The following is a 22789-nucleotide window of genomic DNA, read 5'->3' on the forward strand; positions in this document are numbered from 1 at the left end:
CACCCAGGGGCTTTGCTAGGAGCCACATTTCTCACTACAGCCCCACCAAGGGGCAAAGAGTGGGCTCCTTTGTGCCTGCGTGTGCTGAGTCACTGCAGTGGCTTTTATTGCAAAGAAAATAAAGTTTAATTTACCCTTTTACACAAAGGACTGGTTAAGCCTAGAGGGGCACATTTGGCCCCCAGGGCATTCTCGGAATGTCCCTGTCCTGTCCCCATCCCTGTCCCATGCTTCTGCCCAGCCCGCTGGGCGCTGCCCCATTTCCCACTGCTCCAGCAGCAGAATCGCAGCACCTTGCTCCGCTTTTTTCACAATACAGGCCTGCACCCCCTGTGAGGACCCCTTGTAGACCAGGTGAAGAGGGCAGCAGTATTTGAACCTGGAGTTTCTCATGGAGAAGGAGAACCTTGCCATGTCTCGCCTGGCTTCAGTGCACACACTCTTCAGCAGATGCTTATCCTTGGCCATGCTCTACCCAGCCTGGCTTCCTGCTTAAAAGTTCTCCTTGTTGAAGTAGAACTGGACCTTCCTGGGGTCCAGGCTGGAGTGCTGGTGGCAAGACTTCTGCAGGCTCTTTGCCAAGGCCCCTGGCCCACAGAGGAACACGCCGACCACCGACCTGCAGACAGCACGGGGCCATCAGCACCAGGTGGGTGGCTCAGAAAAAAAAGTCATTTAAGAACTTTTTGGGACCTCTGCAATCTGCAGGGGATGAGCACACTCCTCCCAAAGCCAGCGCTGCCCAGCCTGGTGCTGAGTCCTGGGGAGGAAGGGATTTCTTCCAGCTCTGACACCCCGAACCCCCTGCCCAGCTCTCACCTGGGGTGGGCTGCAGCCACCGCTGCAAACTCACTGTTCCACATGGGCCGCCCAAAGATGGTTTTGTGCCTGAGGCCTGTCACCGTGTCCGTAGGAGTGTCGAAGCGGAGCGCCACGTTGTTGGCCTGGGCAGAGGAGGTATGGTGAGGACCCTGACCACCACCTGTGAGCCCACCTCCAGTCCCTCACCATGGAGCATCCATTGCTGATGCCCACCAAACATCGTTCCTGGACTTTCTACAAACCATTATTGTGCTTGCCCTGCCTCTCCTACCTGCCTTGGCCACCCAGTGTCCCCTCTTGCAGTCATGCCTGCCCATGGTCAACTCACAATGCTGGTGTTCCAGCCAGTGAGGAAGAGCCGGTAGGTGAGAAAGTCCGCTTTGCCCGACTCAGCCATCTTCTGCTCCAGCGAAGCGAGCAGGTCATTGAACCAGGTGAAGGCTTCCGTGTCCCGGCACAGCCAGTAGAAGTAGATCTGGGATGCAGAAGAGAGGGGTTGCTCAAGGTGGAGCAGAGCAGGAGTGGAAGGGTGTGATATCCAAGACTGGGAAGCGCACCATGAAGAAACTCATGGCTGGTCCCGTGGGGCACTCCATACCTTCTTGGTCTTGAGGGTCTGGTCATCCTGCTGGAACTTGTACCAAATGGACTTCAGGATGGAGGCAAAGGGGGTGACACCGATGCCTGCTCCTACCAGCATGGCCACCTCGTACTGGAACACATCTTCGCTGGCCGTGCCAAAGGGGCCATCCACCTCGATCCTGGCCAAGGAACAGTGTGGGTAAGAGATATGGCCTCCCCAGATCCCCAGGGTTGTTCATTTGGGTGCTCCCCAGCCTACCTGGGCATCTTTGGATTCTGCTGCTGGAAGGTGTCAATGAGACGGTCTGTCCAGTCACCAGCCGCCCGGATATGGATGGAGAAGTAGTCCTCCTCGGGCGCTGAGGTGAGGGTGAAGGGGTGCCACTCCAGCAGGGAGATGGCAGGGCAGTTGACAAAGATGTACTGCCCCACCTCCATACGAAAGCCTTTCTTCTGCATCCGCAGCTCCAGCACACGGGAAGGGTGCATGACCACCTGTGGGGCAGGGATGGGCCTCAGCATCCCTGGACAAGGGACTTCAGTAGGGTCCCCTGCCCACCTCCCCATGGCCACCCCAGCAAGGAGGTGGCTGTAAGGGAAGGAGCTGGCAGCAGGCACAGGCTACTCCAGGACCCACCTTGGTGACAACCACCTTCTGCCGTGCACGCCAGACCCGGAGAAGCCGCTCGAAGATGTAGAGGATGACAGGGGCCAGAACCCACTTCCAGGACTGTGGGAAGCAAAGGGTTGGGTGAAGCCAGAGCTGCAGCATCCCAAGGGCAAGGGAAGTGCTTGTCACTGCTGCGGCCATCGTACTGCTGCCCTACCTCAGCGGGGATGCTCCCGAACTCAGGCTCTTTGCAGCAGTTGTGCCAGCAGTTCTCTTCCTTCTGTGTGAGATAGCGGGCACAGCGGTGGGGATGCACTTCCTCCATGCTCTCGTCTGTCTGCCCACGTACCAGCCCTCTGTGGGAAGGTGAGGGGTGAGCTGTGCTGTGTGGGGCTGGCTAGTCCCAGGAATGGGGAACCCACAGCCCCACTGGACCCCCACTGAGGCTGCACCACTCCCCCAGGACAGGCACAGCTACACCATGGGGGGGCCCATGACCATCGCTGTCCTGATTTCAGGGAGCCTTACGCGACACCGTGGATGACAAGGCCGATGAAGTAGATGACGAAGAGGTGGTGCGTGTACCAGAAGACCTCGAAGTAGTTCCTGCGGATGAACTCGGTGGAGGATGTGACCATGAGGATGAGCGCCAGAGTGATGATGACCCCTGTCAGCCCTGGGATGGTGGTGAAGGCCACATATTCCACGGTCTGCAGGGGTGGCAGGATGGGTTAGCGAGGCACGGGACAAGCAGTGGCAAGGGGCTGGATACCAGAGCTGGTGCTCACCGTCTGGTTGGAGTGAATGGGGTTCAGCCACTTGTTGCTGCCCTGCAGGTGCATATCAGAGAGGATGGCGGGGAGGCTGCGGTCAGTGGCTTGTTGGCTCTGGTTGTAGCGCTCCAGGTTGAAGAGGTGGGCGATGGTGTGCACAGCTGGCCAGAGGACAGGCAGTCACCCACTTGCCTGCCTCCCAGTCCCCACCATGTCCCAGCCCAGTGCAGGGTGATACCTGTGAGCAAGGCCAGCATATAGGCCACCAGCTTGTGGAAGGTGAGGTTGTGGTCCAGCTGCTTCCGCAGGGTTCGCCGGCAGCACTGCGGGGAGAAGTGGTGGCTTCAGGATGGGGACAGGGATGGGTATGGGGACAAGGATGGCCACATTGACCATGTCACTGTGGGGCACTCACCGAGCAGGTCCCGCGGAGGAAGGAGAGGAGGTTGCGGCAGACAGGCAGTAGGATCAGCATGCTGTTGAAGTTGAGGCACTTGGCCGATGCTCGTGCCCACGCCAAGGCGGACTGGGGAGAGGGTGAGCACCATTGTCCCACGCTGCCAATGGGGTACATCTGCCTGCAGCCACGGTGCCCCCCATGGCTCTGCCCAGCACAGTGCTGTGCTGGGACTGGGACAGGATGGGGCCAAGTGACACTGAGCTGAGACTTCAGGGATGCTGAAGTGGGTGCTAGGAGGGAGTGATACTGGGAGGGGGTGATGCTGAGCCAGGAGAGGAGCGGAACTGGGAAGGAGTGATGCTGATCTGGGGACGGGAAGGGAGTGGTGCCAAGCTAGGGGAGGTGGATGAGTGGGAGGGAGCAATGTTGGGCTGGGGTGGGGTGATGCTGGGCTGGGACAGGACGGGGATCAAGATGGGAATCAGGCTGGGAACTGTGATGCGGTGATGGTGGGCTGGAAGAGGGCAGGACAAGGAAGGGATGCAGGGTCCTGCAGTCCCCACCCCACTGCAGAAGGGCTCTGAGGGACACGTGTGGTCAGGCAGGCAGGGTGCCTTGGGGGAGCAGCTTACCCCAAGGATGGCCCTGGTGTAGAAGTACTGATCATCCCGGTCAAAATACAGAAAGTAGTACGTGAAGAGGAAGATGTTGATGCCCAGCCAGGCTGCCTGCGGTGGAAAGCCATGGCCTCATGAGGGACTCCAGCCCAGGAACCCCCTCACCTCCCAGCACTCAGATGTGTGTGCAGCAGGACAGCACATCCCCTCCTGCTTCCTTATGAGCTGGGGCAACATGCATGGGGCTGGGACATGGGGCCAAAGGTGGGGAGAGGTGTGGGAGTCTTGCAAAATAACTGTCTGGTCACCCACGTCTCTGTATATCACCCGCCCACGAGGAAGGAGGAAAGGCAGGTGCAGGCAACACCTGCATGGCCGGAAGGCAGAGCCAGAGGGTGGTCAGGGCTGAGCAGAGAAGATTCTGAGAGGAGGAAATTCTGCAGGGAGCTGGCTCATCCAGCCCCACTGCACTGCTGTCCCCCACCTAACCGTGCTGCACCTAAACTGGCCCCTCTCACAGCCATGGATTTTTTTGCAGAGCTTTCAAAACCACTCTGCTTTGCTGCTTCTTTTTATTTTTTTTATTTTTTTTTTAAGTGGTTTGAAACATTAAAGTAACCCAACTTTCTGCAAACCGCTGTTTTCCCATGTATTTGCAGCTTCTCACGCAGCCAGCACAGTGCCGGCCAGACAAGCCCTGTTACACAAGTGATGCCGCAGCATGGCACCAGCAAATCATCCCTGTGGTCCAGCCTCCTTACCCTGGCGCAGGATCGCCTGGGAGCCTCCTGCTCCCACGGGGGAAGAACTGGTACATGGGAGACCCCAGGCAAAGCAGCGTTATTTTTCAGTTTTGCAGTGGGACCCCCCATTTCATCTGAGTCGTGTTTTCCTTAAGTCTTAAGTTTTCTGAACCCCATCCCTCCCTGGGTGCCAGGGATTTGCAGGTTGGCCCAGCAGAGGTGCTGCTTGTCTTCCCCACAGCCCAGCCACAGGACAGCAAATCAGCCCCCATTTCCTCCATGAGCCCCCCAGGGCCCAGACTGTGCCCCCCATAACCTCTTGCATTGCCCCAGACCCTCCTGGCAGAGGAGCCCCCCCAGCCCCACACACTCACGAGGACGGCGGCTGAGAACCAGTGGTTGACCAGCCAGTTGCCCATGGTGCGATGTCCTCGTGCCTGCTCACCGCTGTCTGCTGCTGCTTGCTGCTGCCTGCCCGCGGTTTTATGGAGGTGGTGGGTGGTGAGGCAGCCCCAGCCGCGGGAACGGCACTGTGGGGACTTTCCCCCGAGAAGCCTTTGAGGAAATACCGGCTGGTTTCAAAGGCCACCTTCCAGGAAGGAAGGACTGACCCCATCGGCCAGCCCCGAAACCAGCCCCCTCCACTGGCTGGGCATGGCCCCTGCTGAGGAGTCCCACATGGCCCCATGGCCAGGCACTGCAAGTATTGAGCTACTCCTCTTGGGGCTTTTTTTTGCAAAATTCAGGGACAAAAATGGTTTTTTTTTTAAAGGAGGAATTTCCCGGTGGGAGGAAGTTGCAGAGGGTCTGTCCTGTGCCTGGCTCAGCAGATGTGCCCCTCGCTGGTATCCCTTGCCAGCCTCCACTCCCTTGGTTTGACAAGAAAACTGCGAAGGGAGAAGCATCCTGCAGGCATAGCACTGCGCCGGTGCCAGGATCCAGCGCAGAGATTCACCCTAGGGAGGAGGAATTGAGACTGAGCACCCAGTGCCTCAGCACTGGCAGTGCTGCACCTCTGTGTGCAACCCTGGGTGCTCAGCACCCTCAACCTGGCACCCAGGACTCTTTAAACTGAGCTGACCCCACAAACAGTTTCTGGAGAGGAGGTCACACTCCTGGTTTGGGCTGAGGACACCTGGGTTCCATCTGCATCGCCACCACTGTGCCAGCCACCCTTCCTCAGCACTCTGGCACCCACCGCTCCTTCTGGGAACAGCAGCCTGTGCTGGGGCCTCCTGCCTGGAGAAACAGGTTGGGCAGGATTGCTCCTTGCTGGTGTGACAGGTTTCTCCTGGCTCACAGCCATGCTGGTGGAGGCGCAGGATGAAGCCGGCCCCCATCCCGCCATGCTCCTGTACCTTATCAGCTCAATCGCGGGGCTCCCCCAGCCCCACTTCCCGCTGGTACAGTGCCGGCTGGGCGCCCAGGAGTTCCAGGGCTACGTGGGGAGCGGGTGTGCACACCCATGTCAGCCCCAGTGGGACAGTCCCCACCCTCCCTGTGAGTCACCGGTCACCTGCCAGCACCCGGACGCGCAGCCACAGCAAAGTTTCTTTACTGTTTTAAACAGTCCCGCCAGCACCTGTGGCCCCGAGGTCACCATATGTACCGTAGCGGGTGGGCGAGGGTGTCTGGGCACCCAGGGACTGTGCCTCACAAGGCAGCCGGCATGCAGTGGTGGGTGGTTTGAGCACCCGGTAAGCCCTTCATGTCCCTGCCCACGTCTTGGGCAGGCGGGCACGCTCCTGTCCCTCTGCCACTGTGGGGACACGCTGGGATCTGCTGCCACTGCAGGGCCAGGGAGCGCCTGCCTCTGGCACAGCTTCACTCAGAGGGTGGTGAAGCACTGGAACAGGCTCCCCAGGGAGGTGTCACAGCCCCAAGCCTGACAGTGTTCAAGAAGCAATTGGACAATGTCCTCAGACACATGGTGTGAATTTTGGGGTTGTCCCATGCATGGACAGGAGTTGGACTCGATGAGCCTTGTGGGTCCCTTCCAACTGAGGACATTCTATTATTCTATGACGATTATGCCACGAGCCCCCTCCAGCTGCCAGTGCTGCCTGTCCCTACACCCATCACTGGCTGGAGGAACTGGGAGCTGGCCGTGCCTCAGACAATGCTGTGTCTCACACCAGGCTCGTGGGGTGCCTCAAGGCGCAGAGGGGTCCCCAGCGTTTGCCGCCGGCAGCAGACACAGTGCAGAAAGTCAGCGACATTGTGCCGGAAAAGCTGACGGCAAGGGTGCAGGTACTGGAAGAAGAGCAGCATGAAGTAGATGGCCAGGCAGTAGCCGAGAAGCAGCTGCACCACCAGCAGTGGGGTGCAGATGTTCTCGTAGACATCCGTCTTGAAGAAGTACCAGAGGATGACGAGGGCCGTGTTTTCTGCCAGCCGGGCTACATAGTACACAGCCAGGCGGCCCCAGTTCTGTGACTTGTCAATGAGGTCCCGGTCAGCCAACTTGAGCTGCACGGCTGACCAGCAGAACATGTTGATGCTGGCATAGAGGAGGGTGAAGGCGCAAAGTACCACCACAGTGCCCACCCGGCTAAAGTTCTTCTCGATGTTGTCGGGCAAGCGGGTCCCGCTCCGCCAGAACTGTACCCAAGGCAAGAAGAAGACCACCAGCAGGTTGGCCAGGGCGATGGGGATGATCCAGTGCTTGAAGACGGTGCTGAAGAGCACGAGGACGGCAACGCGGGTGGAGATTTCTAGGCTGCGCCACAGCACGATGCAGAGGAAGGCCAGTGGCCGCAGCTGGACCTTGTAGTCGTCATACTTGACCTGGATGGCCAGGATGTTGCAGACCAGCGCTCCATAGGTGACTGACACCAGGCAGATGCCCATGAGGACGGCTGCAGAGAGAGAAGACAGAGGAGTCAAGCAGCATCTAGGACCAGGCTGTGTCCAACCTCTTCTCTGTCATGGGTGCAAAGCATGGGGTGCCAACACAAGTATAAAGCATGGGGTGCCAACCCTGGTTAAGAAATGCAGGGTGCCAAGCACCGGTACTTGCAGGAGGAGGCTCAGTGTGAGCAGTGCTGGGACAGCCCATGGCTGGTGGTGACAGACCCCATGATGGGGCGGCTGTGGAAGAGTTGCAGACAGCAGGAGGTTCTGTTCCCAGATTTCCCCCCTACACCAATAAACCAGAAGCCCTTGCCAAACTGGCGCTGTTCCTGTGCTTGCTCCCTACTATCCCCCCTGCCTTGGGCAAGAAAATCTGCTCCAGGGTGAGCAGGGCACAGTCTGTGTTGCGAGCATCCCTCTGCCCTCACCTGGACCAAGAGCCTCACTAGCATAGCCCACCATTTGCTCCAGGAGCATCTCAAGAACCACCTTCATCCATGGCTGCAAAGCCACGGTCATTTGTAGGGAACGCCGGTGGCTGCTTGCATTCAGCATAGCCAGGAAAACTGTGATGGAGAAAAAGCAAAGCCCAGGGGAGCCTACGTGTTTGGCACCCTTACCTCGGGCAACGGGGACGTATTTCTCCAGGATGCTGATGTAGAGCTGGAGGGTGAGCTGTGGGGTGGAGCCCAGGAAGGCCTGGATGACCGCCATGCGCTTGAAGGCATTGCGGTGCGTGGCCAGCCGGCGCACCGAGTGTCCCACCTCCTGCTCCATCTCCACCTCGTAGCCTTTCCGCAGCCGTCGCTTGCGGGTGATGGTGACATAGGGCTCCTCCTCCTTCCCCGACCAGCAGTACACCACCAGAGCCTCCATGCACCTGTGGGGACGTGGCAGCTGTCATCTCACCAGCCTCCCTGCTGCCCCCTGGTCCCACTTCTGGCACCTCCAGCTGCTCCTCTCCTGGTGCCAGCTGGACCCTGCTCTTGCCAGGCACAGACCAACTGCTTTGGGCAACTGTTGAGCAGCACTGCGGGCAGCCCTGGGATGTGAGGATGCGGGGTCACACCAGGACCATGGGGATGCCGCTCCTCTGATCCAGCGCTCAGGGTGAAGTGTGTGGGGCAGGGGACAACAACTGCCCCAGCAAGAGGTGCAACAACTGCTGCAAGAGGTGCAGCACTCAGGGTGTGGAAATTGAGCTCTGGTGGGAGCTAGAGCTGTAGGAAGGGGTTAATCACCCTTGGGCTCTGTTTTCCCCACTGGCACAAAAGGCATCTCTTCCTCTAAGCAGAGGCAAGAGAAACTTTCTGATGTTGTCTTTGATCTCTCTGCTTGAGCAGAAGTCTTCCAGGCTTCCTTTTTGGTGGGGACAGCAGGAAGGGGAGCGCAGGGTGAAGCCGAGTGTGACATGGGCAGATAAGACAATGCTTCCGCAACCCCCTCGTCATGGGGCACACTTATGTGCAGGGGAGGGAGGCGAGTTTCTCTCACGCTGTTCCCCACTGTAAGGCCAGTGCGATCCCCAGCCCCCTTGCACACAGCCATGCAGGGGGCTGGGTGGGCCAGAGGCAATCAGCAGAGGGAGACCCATCCAACAGGCTTGGCTCCTGCCTGGGAACAAACTGACTCGGGGACCAACAGGATGTAATTATTTATGAGTGTTCATTAGGACATCAGAATGCTCTGTTTCAGACCCAAGTGGAATGAGGTTTTTGGATAAATTCTCTTGCCAGATCAGGCCAGTGATTGTGGCTCATTGCAAACTCTAACGGGAAAACAGTTTCATCCAAAAAGGCCTGGCTTCAAGGGCAGTCCCTGCAAGCTCCCAGCGCCCTGCCAGACCTTCTCAGCAGGCTGGGCTCTGTCTCCAGTCTGAGGAGCCGACTGAAGCAGCCCCCTGAGTGGCTCTGGCTGGCTCTTTGAAGCAGCCAAACACCATTGCAACCATCTCAGATGGCTGTGGTCCACGCAGTGACAGCTTTCACATCACTGTGGGCTGGCACAGACTGATGTGAACCCACAGCCCTTCTAACGGCTGGTGGCACCAGGGTGAGGCTTCCCAGCCACCTCTGAAGATCAGCTGTGGTGACAAGGACGTCCCCGGCACCCCACTTGTTTCCGGTGATGGAGGAAGCGCTGCACAGGCCGCGGTGCTTTTGCAGCTCCGTGAGTACGGTGCCTCCAAAAGCGTGGCTACTAGCTTGGCCTCAGGGAAGGGGCCCCGCAGAGATGGTGGCTCCATTGTGCTAACAGCTGCACCCCTGTGCACTCTTGTCGAGCGGGATGGCCAAGGTGACAGCAGCCCAGGGAGGCACCGCAGCATTCCCAAGGAGTGAGAGATCAGCATCTCTCTGGCTTGTGCAACATCCACTCCCTCACTCTCCTCTCCTTGGCAGGATCCAGCAGCTCCCCAGCTCCCATGCCAGCCCCACTCCGGCACCCAGCCTCTCTCTTCCATGTCCCATAACCCCTCCCTGTCCCAGGCCTGGGGACCTTTTCCAGGGGACAGAACCCCTGATTTTATTCACCCTCAAGCACTCCAGATGGGATTAGCATCTATGCTCCCAGTCTAAGCAAGACGATGGCAAAACCCAAAGGCAGAGGGAGACGCTGACTGCAGAAAGTGACAGTGTGAAGAACCTTTTTAGCAGCTGAGTTGCAACAGGCTGGGAGAGCCGAGTCCTGCCCAGAACGGGGGCCAGCAGGCAGGAGAGCAGGCAGCACCCCCCACAGGACCGCGGCACAGCTGAGGAGGAGTGGCCGAGCAGAAGACCCCCTGGGCCGGGAGAAGCAGTGCCCCCGGGGAGGAGGGTGCCGGGAACCCGGCAGGAGCAGCTCTGGGCACGCTGGGGTTTGCTGCACGGACAGATTGCTGCTGATAGCCAATGCCCGGAGCACCCACCCTGCCCGGTCCCCGCATCCCTGCCAGGGGTCCCCCGTGTCCCCCACCGCGCTCACCTGATGATGGGCCCAAGCTGGAGCAGGTGCATGAGCAGGACGAGGGGGCGGTCACGGCTGAGATCGCGGTGCACGAAGATGAGGGTGAGCTGCACCAGGACGGAGGGGCAGAGCACGAAGAAGATGGTGAGCGCCAGCCAGAAGCGGTCGTCGGAGTGGCCGTAAGAGAGGCAGAGTACGGCGGCCGCCGCCCCCTCCCCGCAGAAAAGCGCCGTCGAGAAGACGATGCCGAGCGGCAACTTCGCCCGCGACGGGGCGGCGGTGGCGGCGGGCGGGCAGCCCCCGCTCGGGCCGTCCATCCCGGCCCCGGCCCGGCCGCTCAGCCCCGCCGCGGCGCCATCCCGGGCTGCAGCGGAGAGAAGAGCCGCGCTGCGGGGCGGGCCGGGGCGGGGTGGGGCGGGGCGCCCCCGCCGCACGGAACCCCGACGGGCCGCCTGGCCCGGCCCCGCCGAGCTGTGCTGTGCCGTGCCAAGCCGTGCCAAGCCGTCCCGAGCCGTACCGTGCCAACCGTCCCGAGCTGTGCCGTCCCAAGCTGTGCCTTGCCAAGCCAAGTCTTGCCAATCCGTGCCATGCCGAGCCGTGCCGAGCCCGGCGGGGCAATGGGGGGCCACATCAGCAGCACTCCGGGCCCACTCCAACAGGTACAGGGGATAGAAAACCTCACCAGGCCCCAAGCCCGGGTCCCCTGGCCAGGCATCCCTGCTGTGCCCACCAACCCCTTGCCCCAGGACCACCCTGCTGCTGTGCCCAGGTCCCCACCAGGTGTGGAGCCTCCTGCCCTAGGACACTCTCACCTGCACCCCTGCCCCAAGACCCCTATCTTTGTCCAGGATCCTCTACGCTAGGAGTGTCTGTCTCTGCTGGGAACTGCATGACTCAGGACACTGCCAACATGTCCAGGACCCCCACTCCAGGAACCCCTGCCAGCCCAGGAACCCCCTGCAGCACCCACCCTGGGACCCTCCACTCCCCCAGCCATAGCCCTGACATCCCACATGCTATACCCTACGTGTCCTCCAAGCCTCTGGGGTTCTCCCTAGAACCTTTCCTGCCAAGTCCTGGTCCAGCTGGGCCCTGGCAGCTACCAGCACCCCCAGGTGCAACAACATGGGGGGATCTCCCCAGGGAAAGAGTGTCAGGCATTCCTAGGGACAGCGGGGTCCCACCATGGGGCAGAAGGGGATACCAATGTGAATGCCAGCCCTGTCCACAGCCAGGCCTGTGGGATTTACCAGCCATCTGCCAGAGTGCTGCTGGCATCCACTGCCCACCCAGGTCTGGGTGCCAACCCTGAGCTCCAGCCATAGAGAAGGTTGTCTGGGGCTGGGCCAGGACACCCACCACCCCACAGCCCTGCACTTTGTAGGGCAGCATGTAGGAGGCAGGGTGTTACCAAGGCAGAGAGCATTCTGGTATCTTGCAAGCCCAGCCATGGCAGAGACACCCCTTTGCATTTGGCAGACAGCTGATGTGTGTCCGCAGGGCTGGCCTCAAGATTTGGGCAAGATGTTACAGGCAAGATGTAGCTCCTGCATCATGGATGCTCCTGCTCCCGGGTAGAAGGTGTTGAAGAACACCTTGGCCTACTGCTGAGCAACGTGGTGCTTTTCCCATTGCCTTCAAGAACCCACCTTCAAGGTGATGGGATATATGAACTCACTGTTGGAGCCAGACGTTCCATCACTGAGTCCACTGCTCAGCCCCAGGTTCCCTTCTGTCTGTCTCACTCGTGCTCCGGTCCTGGGAGGCCAGTTCAGCTCCTCACCTTGGTCATCAGTACAGCAGTGGGAACACAGGGCTGGTTGGGCTGCTCCCCTCATCGATGGCCATGGGGGTCCCTGCTCTGCCCAGCACACGCAGTGTCCCTCAGCACCAACCCTGCCTTTCCCGCAGGAGCAGTGGTGTGAGCGCAGGCAGCTGCCTGCACGGCGATGCACATGAGCTGTCTCGCCTGAGCGTGCGCTGCCTGCCAGATTACTCAGTCCAGCCTGGGCACACGCTGGCTGGCTGGGAGAGATGGGACAAGGCAAGGACTGTTTGAGGTCGGCCAATTTTCTTTGGTTTAGGCAGACTGGGAAGTCTTAGGTAACTTTTAAAAGGCTCTTGGTGTTCATCCCTTGGCAGCCAGGGCAGCTTGCAAGGAGGTGCCCATGCTAATGGCAGGGACGCTGTGTCCATTGCTTGCCTGGCGCTGCACAAGCCAAAAACATGAAATAACCTCAAACACCGCTTTTCCCCATTTTATCAGGCTGAAAATGTTACCAAGGCTATTTGGCTTATCAGCGGCAGAGCTGGGAATAAAACCGCCTGAGACCTTGGAGGTCACGTCTCCCTCAACAGCAGCTCCCACACAGAAGCAATCCCAGTCTCTGCAGCTGCTCAGCGCCTTTCCTTCCAATGCTGAACAGCTGCTTTGGGAAACCACAAACACCATGAACTCACAGGGACTGGCCTGACTGGGAGACATATGTGTGACTGCTCAGCTCTGGTATGACAGCTACATATTTTCAAGCTGTTTTTGGAAAACAGCCTCTCCAAAAAAAACCCTAGCAGGGCAGAGGGTGAAGGGAACAGCATCCAAGTGAAGGAGGTGGGTGGGTCCTGCAGACACCCGAATGGGAGCTGTGCACGGGCAATGGCTGTGCTGGCCCCAACATGCAGCCTGGCTGGGTGCTCAGCTGGTGACAGCACATCATATGGCACTGCCAGCTGTGCCCACACCTCTGTATTAACATCAAGGACAATGTGCAGGTTATACCATTTATGCAACTTCCATTTATCCAAATTAAAAGCATCCCCCCGGAGCCTGGCAGGTTACCAAGCCCTTGGCTGAGCAATGCCTGGGCTTCAATTCATCGTATTTTTAATTTCATCTTCCTCTGTTTCATGATGAAATATTTAAGAGTAATTATCTAAGCAGTCAAGAATTCCAGTCCTGCATTTGGGAGCCCCGGCAGCTGTCAGAGGACTGGAGGGACGAAGCTTCACACCAGTTATTATCCCATTTTCTGACCGAGGCTCAGAAAGGCAGCAAGCTGGTTTCTGGTTCACACTGTGAGTCACCCCTCAAGCCTGACCCTACCTGTCCGAAGCTCAGCACTGTAAACAGCAGACCATAAAAGCAATCTGTGTCACAGATAACATGAGCCGGAGATCCTGCCCCTGCTGCCTCCACCGCTCCCTGTGCCTGCGCCTCTGCCTGCAAACCCAGGATGGCTTGGGCTGCACAGACACCCTGTGACACCACTGTCACACAGCCACCGGTTGACCCAGAGCTGTAGCAAGCCAGGAGGCACCAGGTTCTGCACGGGGTGAAATGACCTCAGATGCAATACAAAACTTCCATAGAAATACCTAATGGGATATACTCCAAGGTGCCAAACAGAGAGGGACAGTGCTGGCATCTCTAGGACCACCTAGGGAAGTGGCAGAGTTTAGGTAGGTTACAGGTTATTTCTGTTACAGCAGCACCTAGAAGCTCAGGTGTTTTGCAGACCTCACTGTCAGGATCTGGAATAGAAGAGAAAGGCAGAGGGAAGGACAAAACACTTTTTGTCCTGCACAAGGGTGGCCCAGAGCCACTCAAGTCCCTGCCCTGTGCCTTGCTGCAGGCACCAGCTCTCAGGAGTCTCCCCCTGTCCGGGGATGCCCAAGTTGCTGGTGTCAGTCCTGGCACCACAAGCAGATTCCAGTTCTCCTGTTCCCACAAATGCCTGCCCTGTCCTGGAGAGCATCCCAGCTTCATTATTTTCTTAATCCCAGTCTTCATTATTTTTTTAATCCCAGTATTCACACAACACATTTTTAACACAGTGGTGGCTGCCCACTGTGGGAAACACAGGATTTGCTGTGCAGTTTTTCCGCCCCCTCTCTTGCCTGAAAATGAGTGAGGGCATTTGTGTGTGAGAACCTGGGCTGTACGTGGGGTGGGAGCTGGCTCCTTCACCGGCTCTCACTCTGAAAATAGCCACGTCTGCTTTACACATGCCTGCCTGACAGCTCAGCTTCTGTAAAAGGAGAAGAGAAAAGCCGTTTGGAAATGGCAAAGGAGCTCCTTGCCAGAGCCCTTAAAGAGCCCAGGTGGGGAGAGCTGCAGCAGGGTCCCGCAATCTCTGCTCTCCTGTCCTTCGGCACTAACACTGCACTAGGACCCGGAGCAAATATCGCTCCCAGAGCCCTTGCTGGGACATGCCAAGAGCACCCTGCTGGCTTCCCAAATATAGCCCTGCACACACAGAGATGGAGGGAGCTGCTCGGGGTGCGGGGATGGCCATGCTCCCCCCCACCATCTGCCCTTTTGGATCTGAACCCCACCCCCAGCAAAATGCTCTGTGCTGAGGAGTAAATATTTGGCTGCTGCTGCGCAGAGCGATGGTGGGGACATGTTGATCCCCCAAAGACCCTGTGTGTTGGATGAAGTGAACATCACAAAATATTCCCCAGTTCAATATGCAGTGAAGGGGGAAGAAGGTTGTGTCCCCTCAGCACAGCCATGTGGCCCTGACCAGCAAGGCTGGGGGGATCCCAGGAATCTGTGAGATGGGAACTTTTTACTTAGTTTGGAAATAGCTTTGCAAATGACTGGTTTTCACAGCCTAAACTGTTTGTATTTTGCATAACTTTCTCAATAACTCAGCTGTATTTTTTCCTGCCCCAGCAGTCTGTGGAATAGTTTCTGGTTGGGGAAATATTTTTTTCCATTTGCTTCATCATGCGACTGTTTTTGCTGCTTTTTCTCCTTGTCCAGCTTCACTCCCTTATCCTGCTGGGAGAAAAACCTGTGTCTGCCCTGGGGACCTCATCCCCCCGAGCCTCAGTGCAGGCTGGGGGCTGTGCTGAGCCCACCACTGGGCACGGTGCTGCCAGGGCCGGGGTGCTCAGCCGGCATGGGGTGCTCCTCCAGCAAAGGACATGCCGCTGCTACCTCTCCAACTCTTTAACAGGAAAATGGAGTTTTCTTCTTTAAGTGTGTTTATAGGTCTTTGTAATAAGTATGCATTTTGAAGTCATGTTTCTTTGGCTACAGTCCTAGCTCAAGAAGCGAGTGATGCTGTAACACTAAACCAGGCAAGAAGGGTTAAAATGACTTTTAATTAACTGATTCCCCCAGTTCCACCCACTGTAAGAGTATATAGCCCTGGCAGCAGTGCTAACCCAGCCAAGCTCCATGCCTGGGCATCCTGGCAGGCAGGAGGAATGGTTTACACTCTCCTTTCCTCCATGGTTCACTGCAGGAAAGCAGCAGGAGCACTGTAATGCTCTCAGCAAAACCACTGTAGGAGCCCAGGGAGGGCTTGTAGCCATCGCAGGAGTGTCATCAAGCTTCATGTATGGCACACGAGCAAGGTGGCAACTTCCCTATGCAGCAGGGAGCAGAGCAAACCCTGGCAGAGGAGCTTGCATTAAAATACAAGCCTGCCCTGGGAATTCCTGTGTGCTTTCACTGGGAAACACCCAGCTAGAAATTAGGTGAAAAGCAACCAGGTGCCAGTATCAGCAGTGGGGGAACAAAGAGGGCTCCATAAAAAGAGCCTCCCTTGCCCAAAATAGCCTGCAAAATGGTTGCTGGTGTGGCAGCGGGGAGCGCGGACTGTTTGCACCCCAGCCTCCATGGTGGCACTTTATACCAGTGTGGAGACTGGAGTGCAAACCCTCTGTGCTCCCCACCACTGTGCCAGCCTGTCAGCAAACATCCCCGGTGTCCCAGTTCACCACCAACAGGTCTCCGTGTCACAGGCTGTAATTATCTTGCATTTCCAGCCTGACCACGGGGTGTTTGCCTGTAATTAGCTCTTGGGATTTAGGAGCTGGTATGATCCGGGGTTATCATTAGCCACTAGAGCCAGGCTGGGATTTAAAGGGACGATGTGGCTGTTTGCATATCTACCACCTCGGTGTGCTGTTGCCGTTGTCCGATGCATTAAATAGAAAGACGAGTCCCTCCTCAAAGCCTGTGCATGTCCTTACTCTGCCATGGATGCTTTTTTGGGCAGGGATGATACGACCCTGAGCAAAGCAGGACAGCTTGCTTGTAAATATTTGCAACATGACATTTTGGTCCTTGCCATCACCTCGGTTTTGGTGCCACCCCAGCTCAAGGCTCTCAGGAAATGCTGCTATAGGCAGCTCCTATAGCTTTGTGCTGCTCACTGCTTTCTCTTGCAATTCGGCATTCCGCATGTGCAAGCTCCCCAGCCCTGTCACTGCCGTCCCCCCCTCTGCTCCTCACCCTGGGGCTCCCAGGCAGGAGTCCCCGTGTGCCCGATGCTGGGTCGGGCACGTACTCACGGGGTCTAGGGAAGCCGAGGCAGGGCAGCACGCCAGCCAGCGTCCATCTGCGCTTCTCCGCAGTCCCTGTGGTTTCGCCTCTCCTGCAACACTCCAGTGGGCAGAAATAGCCCCAAAACACGTGCTGCCTTCCGGGGAGCGATGCCAGGGGCTGAGCAGCCCCAGTGCCCTGGGCACAGCCCTCCCTCAGGGGCTCCTGCTGGCACCGGCACCACTAGAGAGTCCAGGTCAGCATGGTGCTGGGGCACGGTCCAGTGTCAGCTCCGGCAAGGAACATCTCCAATAATCCTCCAAGATAATAAATTCTGCCTTAGAGTTTCTCACCTGGCAACAGTCACCAAGGAAACCCGGACGGCTGCTGCGGGTCCCCGCTGGCACTACCCGGGGGGGACCCCACAGTGCTGGCAGGGGGCTTCCAGCTGTACCCCGCCTGGCCAGCAGGGTGGGCGAAGAGCCAGCTGCCCATCTGTAACCTAAACTCAGGTGGCCAAAGCACACATGGATCCCACCTTGGCCCTCCTGCCACCTCTCCAGAGATGCATGTGGGTTTCACCAGATTTGGTGTGGATTTTGAGGGTTTCCTGGCCATTGAGCCCTCTGTGTGTGTGCATCAGGAGGGGGATCTGGAGCTGCCTTAGGCTCCCGGGGGTTTCCTGGTCCCTGGCACTGGTTTGGCAGGGCATTTTGGACACTTTGTTGAAAGCAGCAGGGCCCCAAGTGCTCATACACTTCCGCAAATTCGTCAGTGCCAGAGGGACACCAGTTTTTGCTGCCCCTCGGGGAGGCCATGCTGCTACCTCCAGGGCTTCCACATCGTGCTTCCCTATTTATAGCACCTGTGGTCATGCCTTTACCTGTCCCCTCCCTGGCTGGCCACTGGCAGTGCCACCCTGAGGCACAGAGGCAGGTGCTGACACTTCCAGCAAATCATTTTGGCCCTGATACAGCTAATTCTGCAAAAGGCTTGCCTGTGTTGCTTGCAAACGTGACACTGCTGCTGGTCCCAGCAGGCTGCCTGCGTGGGCATGGGGGCAGCTGGGAAAAGCCATCAGGCTGGGGACTGTGCTCCCTCTGTCCCTGGGCCAAGCTGAGGCAGCTGAGGTGCAGCCACTGCCCCACTGCCAGCAGCACAGGGGTGAACAGTCACCCCAAATATTGTTGCATGTGGCTGCGATATCAGTACAGAAACTCCCTCCATCGATCATTAACCACATGTGGCTCCCTGCACACAGCGCAGCCCTGGGGCAACTCCCTGCCCAGGGGTGGGTGCTGAGCTTCCCGACAGCATGTGGGGCTGGACTGAGGGGCTGTGCCCAGCCAGGGCTTGCATCCCTGGGGTTGTCCCATAGCTGTGGGACACCTGGCAGCATCTCAGCATCCTTGGCTCATGGCTAGGGCTCAGCTGGTCGAGGAAGTGCTGCTGGCATGGAGTGGTTTAGCATGGACTGATGTGACCCAGCGGGATCCCTGTTTGCTACCCAACGTGGCTTTTGGATGGTCTCATGGCCTCGTTCCCTTCAGACCCCACTTACCCAAAGCTCCTGCAGCTCAGACACCCCTGTGTGGCCTCTTCTCAGCACACAGCAGTGGCAGTGTGCCAGGGAGGGCAGCCCTGGCTGGAGAAAGCAGCAGGAAACCTGAGGAGCAAGATAAGAGCTTCAGGGTTGCAGATCAAGGGCTTGGGGCTTTTTTGGCTCCACTCTATGTCCCATTGTCCGAGGGCACCCACCACCTCCCTGCTCCCAGCCAGGCACCTGCTCAGGTTAGTTGGTATTTCTATTATTTCTACTCCAAGTGGCACAGGACCTGCTGCTGCTCCTTGCAGGGGCTGCAGAGAAACATCCACACTGGGATTAGGCAGCAAGGATCCAGGGATGCCGTTTGTTAGAGGAGACACTAATTCAGCTAGAAACCCCATGTGAGCTGTCAGGTGATGTCCCCACCAGAAGACATTTAAGCCAGTGATGGAGGTGTGAGGCTGCCCAGTAATGCAGTGGGTAATGCAGTGCTGTGCCATGCAGCCCTGTGGCATTCCATGTCCCAGCAGCCACTAGCCTGGGTCAACCTGCCAGGATTAAGGAGGCTGTCAGGAGTAAGCAATTTAAATCCAGATTAGATTTAAGCATCTGCTATGCAAAGGATGTGAGCAGGGGCCGCGCAGCAAGGACAAGTGGGTGAGAGCCTGACTGGACTTCTGTGACGTGAGAAGGGGCTGCCAGGGCAGGGTTCAGCCAGGGGTATTGCCCTGGAGGGCTGGGGTTTGTGCCCAGACTTGGTCTGTATGCACCAGGCTGGAGGCAGCAGTGCTGGGCTGTGAGACGGGGCATCCCGGGGTGAGATGCTCCCAGACATGGGGAGAACGCACAGGCAGGAGGACCAAGCACGAGGACACACCGGAATGTTCACTTTGTAGGTGCCTACAAGAGGCCATCCCTGCTGAGCATGTTCCATCTCTTCTCCAACTGCTGGTCGTGGCTGCAGGCTATACAGGAGCCCATCAGGTAGGTCCCTATGCCTGCTCCTTGGGGCTCCTGGGGGGGCACAACATTTACCTGCTCATTTCTCAGTGATGGCACCAGCACAGTAACACTGTGAGAGCGATGCCCATTGCAGGAACCGGCTCCAAACCGCAGGGCAAGGCACAGGCGTGTGCTCACTGCCCCTCCAGCAGGCAGGAGCTGGGCAGGGAGGGGCGCAGGGCAGGCAGGGGCATGCATGTGAGGAACAGTCCCAGGGATATTTTCCTGGTGCAAAGTTGTCACCTCCCCAGGAAATCTGGGAAGGACGAAGTTAAATATTTGCCATGTTTGCATGTGTTGGGAGACCCAAGCTAATTCCCTGAGCATGGCACTGCACCTACCTGGGCAGACACTGTGCATAGTGAGAGGGTTTATTGTCCTCTCCCATCAGTGAGGACATGTTGCCCCAAAGCCAGAGGTGAAGCTGCACCACCCACACAGCTTGGTCTGTTTAAGAAAGAAAACGCAGCTACATATGACTACTGTGATTTATCAACCACAGGCAAAACATTCTGTGCATGGCTCCAGCGGAGCACATTGCTGGAGATCAAATATGACTGTTTAGCAACAGGAAAAATCTCCTTGGTCTAGACAGACACTTGTAAAATGTCTGTGTTGCCTCTCCCTAGCCATGTATACCCATAACCCACTGACGCAAAAGGACACCAGGAGCAATCATTAACTGTTTGCATATAAGGAACAACCATTTAGGCCTGTGCATGTCATTGCTTAATCCTATATGATCTAAAAACAAATCCTTGCCATAGGAAGCATGTTGAAGGCCCTGCAGTGCGGCTGTCCCATGGTACTGGGATGGCTCTGGTCACCTGTGCCTGTCCTTGTCCTCTCCCAGGCACCAGGGACCATCCCTGCCCTTGCCCCTAGCTCAGCCAGAGCCTGTGTCATCATTCTGTTCCTTTTCTGTCCAAAGCATGGCCACCATGCACAGGGTCCCTTGCCTGGATGCCCTGGGACCAGCAGTGGTCTCTGCTCCCCAAGGAGCACAGTCTTTCTCTGGGATGCTCACCTGCTGTTGTTGTTTCCCAGGAAGGTGACCCTCCTCGTTGTGGGGCTGGATAACGCGGGGAAAACCTCTGTTATCATGGACATAGAGAGAGGTGAGGAGCAGCACAGCTCCGGAGCTGGTCTTGGTTGGAGGCAGTAGCTTTATCGTCCTTTGCAACCAAGTGCCTGAGCCTTGAAGGACCAAGACCCTTGAATACAGCTGCTGGGCTGGGGCACCTGTGCAGGACGCTGGCTATGCTCTGGGCAGACCTGGGAGCAGGGATGTGGCTGTGGGGGGAGGAGGTACACGTGGCAGGGGTGCTCCCAGGCTCACTGCGCCAGCTGTCTGCCCTCTCCCCACACGCAGCCCTGGGCGGCGAGGTGCTGCCGGCAGTGCAGCCCGGCCAGACCCGCCTGCGGATGGACAGGTTCGAGGTGACACTGGTGGATCTGCCCGGGAGCCAGCGTTCCCGCAGCACCTGGCGCAGCCACTACAGTGCAGCCCACGGGCTCCTCTTCATCCTGGACTCCAGTGACCTAGCACGGATGGAGGAGGCCCGCAAGGTCCTGAGCCGTGTCCTGAGCCATCCCGATGTCTCTGGGAAGCCCATCTTACTGTAAGGCCAAGTTCTCAGGCTGTGACTTGTAGAGTTTGGGGTGAGGGGAGGAGTGGGAACCTATTGCTGGGGTTGTGGACTGCGTGGCTGGGCTGCTGTGGGATGTGGGGCCCCGGGGGCTGTTGGGAATTGTTGAGACATGGGGACCCCAGCGGTGCTCAGGAGCTGGGAGCATCCCTGGAGAGGAGCCGAGAAGGGGGCTCAAGCACCAGGTACCGGCCGGGGCGATGCTTTGCCTGATCGCAGCCAAACCGGGAGAAAACATCCAGCTTCCCCCGCCGTCGTGTAGACAGGCGCCCAGAAGCCGGGGGGACAACCGCGCTCCACTTTCCCCGTGTCCCAGGCTGGCCAACAAGCAAGATTCGGCGTCTGCCCTGCTGCCCTGCGAGCTGATCGAGCGCTTAGCCCTGGAGCGGCTGGTCAACGAGAACCGCTCGCCCTGCCGCATCGTGAGTGCGCGGCTGCCCCGCTCCCCGCTCCTCGCTCCCCGCCGGGGATGACCCCTCCTCTCCATCCGCAGGAGCCCTGTGCCGCCAAGCGCGGCCCCCACGCCGGTCCCTCCCGCACTACCCTGCAGGGGCTGCGCTGGCTCCTCCGCGTCGTTCCCGCCGCCCCGGTACCGCTGCCCGTCGCCGCTTCGCCGCCCGGCCCCGGCCCCAGGGCACCCCGCGGCCGCCCGCCCGCACGCAGGTGAGTGCGGGACTCCGACTGTGCGTGTTCCCGTCCCCGTTCTACCCCACTCCCGCGGGGCTCGCCCTCATCCCTAGCCGTGCTCTCGCCCCTCCAGGGAACCGCCGCCTCCCCGGGAGGATGCCGGAGACGGCGCAGGCAAGACGGGGGAGAACCGGCCGTTGCGGCCCATCCGCCGCCTCCCCGCGGTGAGTGAGCGCTCCCGGGATGGGGCGGGATGGAAGGGGAGTTCTGTCACTTTCCTCTCATCTCCCTTACCTTGCCCAGGAGGAGGGCATGAAGGGCCCTGGGAGGAGGAAGAAGAATGTGAAGGTGAGGAAGAAAGGCTTGAGGCAGCCAAGCTCAGCTGAGGAGCCGGACAGACCAGAAGCGTCTGACAGCCGAGCTGGGGCTGCCGGGGGGCTGCTGCCTCCCAATAGGGTCGGGCAGGAGGAGCCCACAACAACTGAGACAGCCACCCCACACCCAGGTGAGAAAGGGCTGCAAGGGGCTGCTGGCACCAGGACCCCCAGAGACAGCCTACAGAGTGTTTTGGGGACACAGCAACATGGTAGTATGCCAGACCACTGGTCCCTGCCATTTCTGTTAGCTTTGCTTGCAGATCAGCTGAGCGGGGTCATGAGAGTCTGACTGGGGAAGAGGAGACACATCTCTGAGCATCTCTGCAGGGGCTGATGCACAGAGGTGATGGAGGACTGAAGATCCTCCAGCAGCAGTCCTCTCAGCTGGTTTGGTGACAAATGCCCAAATGCGGTGCCTGAAATTTTGTATTTCTTCATCCAGCACAGGGCATGAAAAAGAAGAAAAAGAAGAAAATCAAGAATAAAATCAAGTCTCAGGAGCCTGCTGCGGAGCAGCAGCATGAGGAGGTCTCAAGCACATTTGGTTGGTATTTCCTGGAACAGGTTGTGCTGAAAAGCATTGGGGTGTCTGTCCTGCTGGCAGCGGGGTGTGAGTTGTGCTGGAGCCCTTAGCCATGGGGTGCCTGGCATGGGGACACAGGCACAAGTAAGTGCTGCTGCAGGGCAAGATGGAGGCTGTTGTGGAGGCTACCTCTGCCTTTGGGTGGGATATAGGGAGGCAGCACAAGTGCACTGTGCTGAAGTCTGGGGTGTCCTTGCAGCCTTCACTCAGCACAGGCTGCAATGATGAGCCCTGGAGCTTGGGCCCTGTATTAATGCCTGACCACTTCCCTTCCTCCCAGACTTGTACCGCCGGGCAATGCTGGCTCTGAAGATGAGGCAGGAGCAAAGGAAGCAGCAGTCCACCATTGTCCCCTGAGCAGGAAGACACATCCTGGGGATATGTG

General features: G+C 58.4%; 2 protein-coding genes and 1 long non-coding RNA gene across 5 annotated transcripts; 1 reads left to right on the forward strand and 2 right to left on the reverse strand.

Annotated features, from left to right (window-relative positions):
• Positions 1 to 102: 102 nt before the first annotated feature.
• Positions 103 to 5177, reverse strand: NOX1 (NADPH oxidase 1). 2 transcript variants are annotated; one of them, XM_065077482.1, is made up of 13 exons: positions 4922 to 5177; positions 3820 to 3915; positions 3203 to 3313; positions 3026 to 3110; positions 2803 to 2948; positions 2543 to 2724; positions 2232 to 2370; positions 2042 to 2134; positions 1664 to 1899; positions 1421 to 1583; positions 1151 to 1297; positions 820 to 944; positions 103 to 619 (listed from the first exon to the last, which is right to left on the reverse strand). In XM_065077482.1, exons 1-13 carry the CDS (start codon positions 4964 to 4966, stop codon positions 493 to 495), a joined length of 1695 nt encoding a protein of 564 aa, XP_064933554.1. In that variant the 5' UTR covers positions 4967 to 5177; the 3' UTR covers positions 103 to 492. The 2 variants fall into 2 exon arrangements, with proteins under 2 accessions (XP_064933554.1, XP_064933553.1); XM_065077481.1 differs by having other exon boundaries at positions 342 to 619; positions 1664 to 1928; positions 2042 to 2370.
• A 909-nt stretch (positions 5178 to 6086) lies between these two features.
• XKRX (XK related X-linked) lies at positions 6087 to 16775 on the reverse strand. Of its 2 annotated transcripts, XM_065077488.1 has the most exons (4): positions 16650 to 16775; positions 10362 to 10707; positions 8021 to 8280; positions 6087 to 7405 (listed from the first exon to the last, which is right to left on the reverse strand). In XM_065077488.1, exons 2-4 carry the CDS (start codon positions 10658 to 10660, stop codon positions 6660 to 6662), a joined length of 1305 nt encoding a protein of 434 aa, XP_064933560.1. In that variant the 5' UTR covers positions 10661 to 10707; positions 16650 to 16775; the 3' UTR covers positions 6087 to 6659. The 2 variants fall into 2 exon arrangements, with proteins under 2 accessions (XP_064933560.1, XP_021136987.2); XM_021281312.2 differs by lacking the exon at positions 16650 to 16775 and having other exon boundaries at positions 10362 to 10772.
• LOC110355549 (uncharacterized) lies at positions 10873 to 20315 on the forward strand. Its single transcript, XR_010475624.1, has 3 exons — positions 10873 to 11002; positions 19063 to 19150; positions 20216 to 20315. It is a non-coding gene; the product is annotated as an uncharacterized LOC110355549 (long non-coding RNA).
• Positions 20316 to 22789: the final 2474 nt, after the last annotated feature.

This window comes from Columba livia, chromosome 12 (genome assembly GCF_036013475.1).
Source record: "Columba livia isolate bColLiv1 breed racing homer chromosome 12, bColLiv1.pat.W.v2, whole genome shotgun sequence".
Lineage (NCBI taxonomy): Eukaryota > Metazoa > Chordata > Aves > Columbiformes > Columbidae > Columba > Columba livia.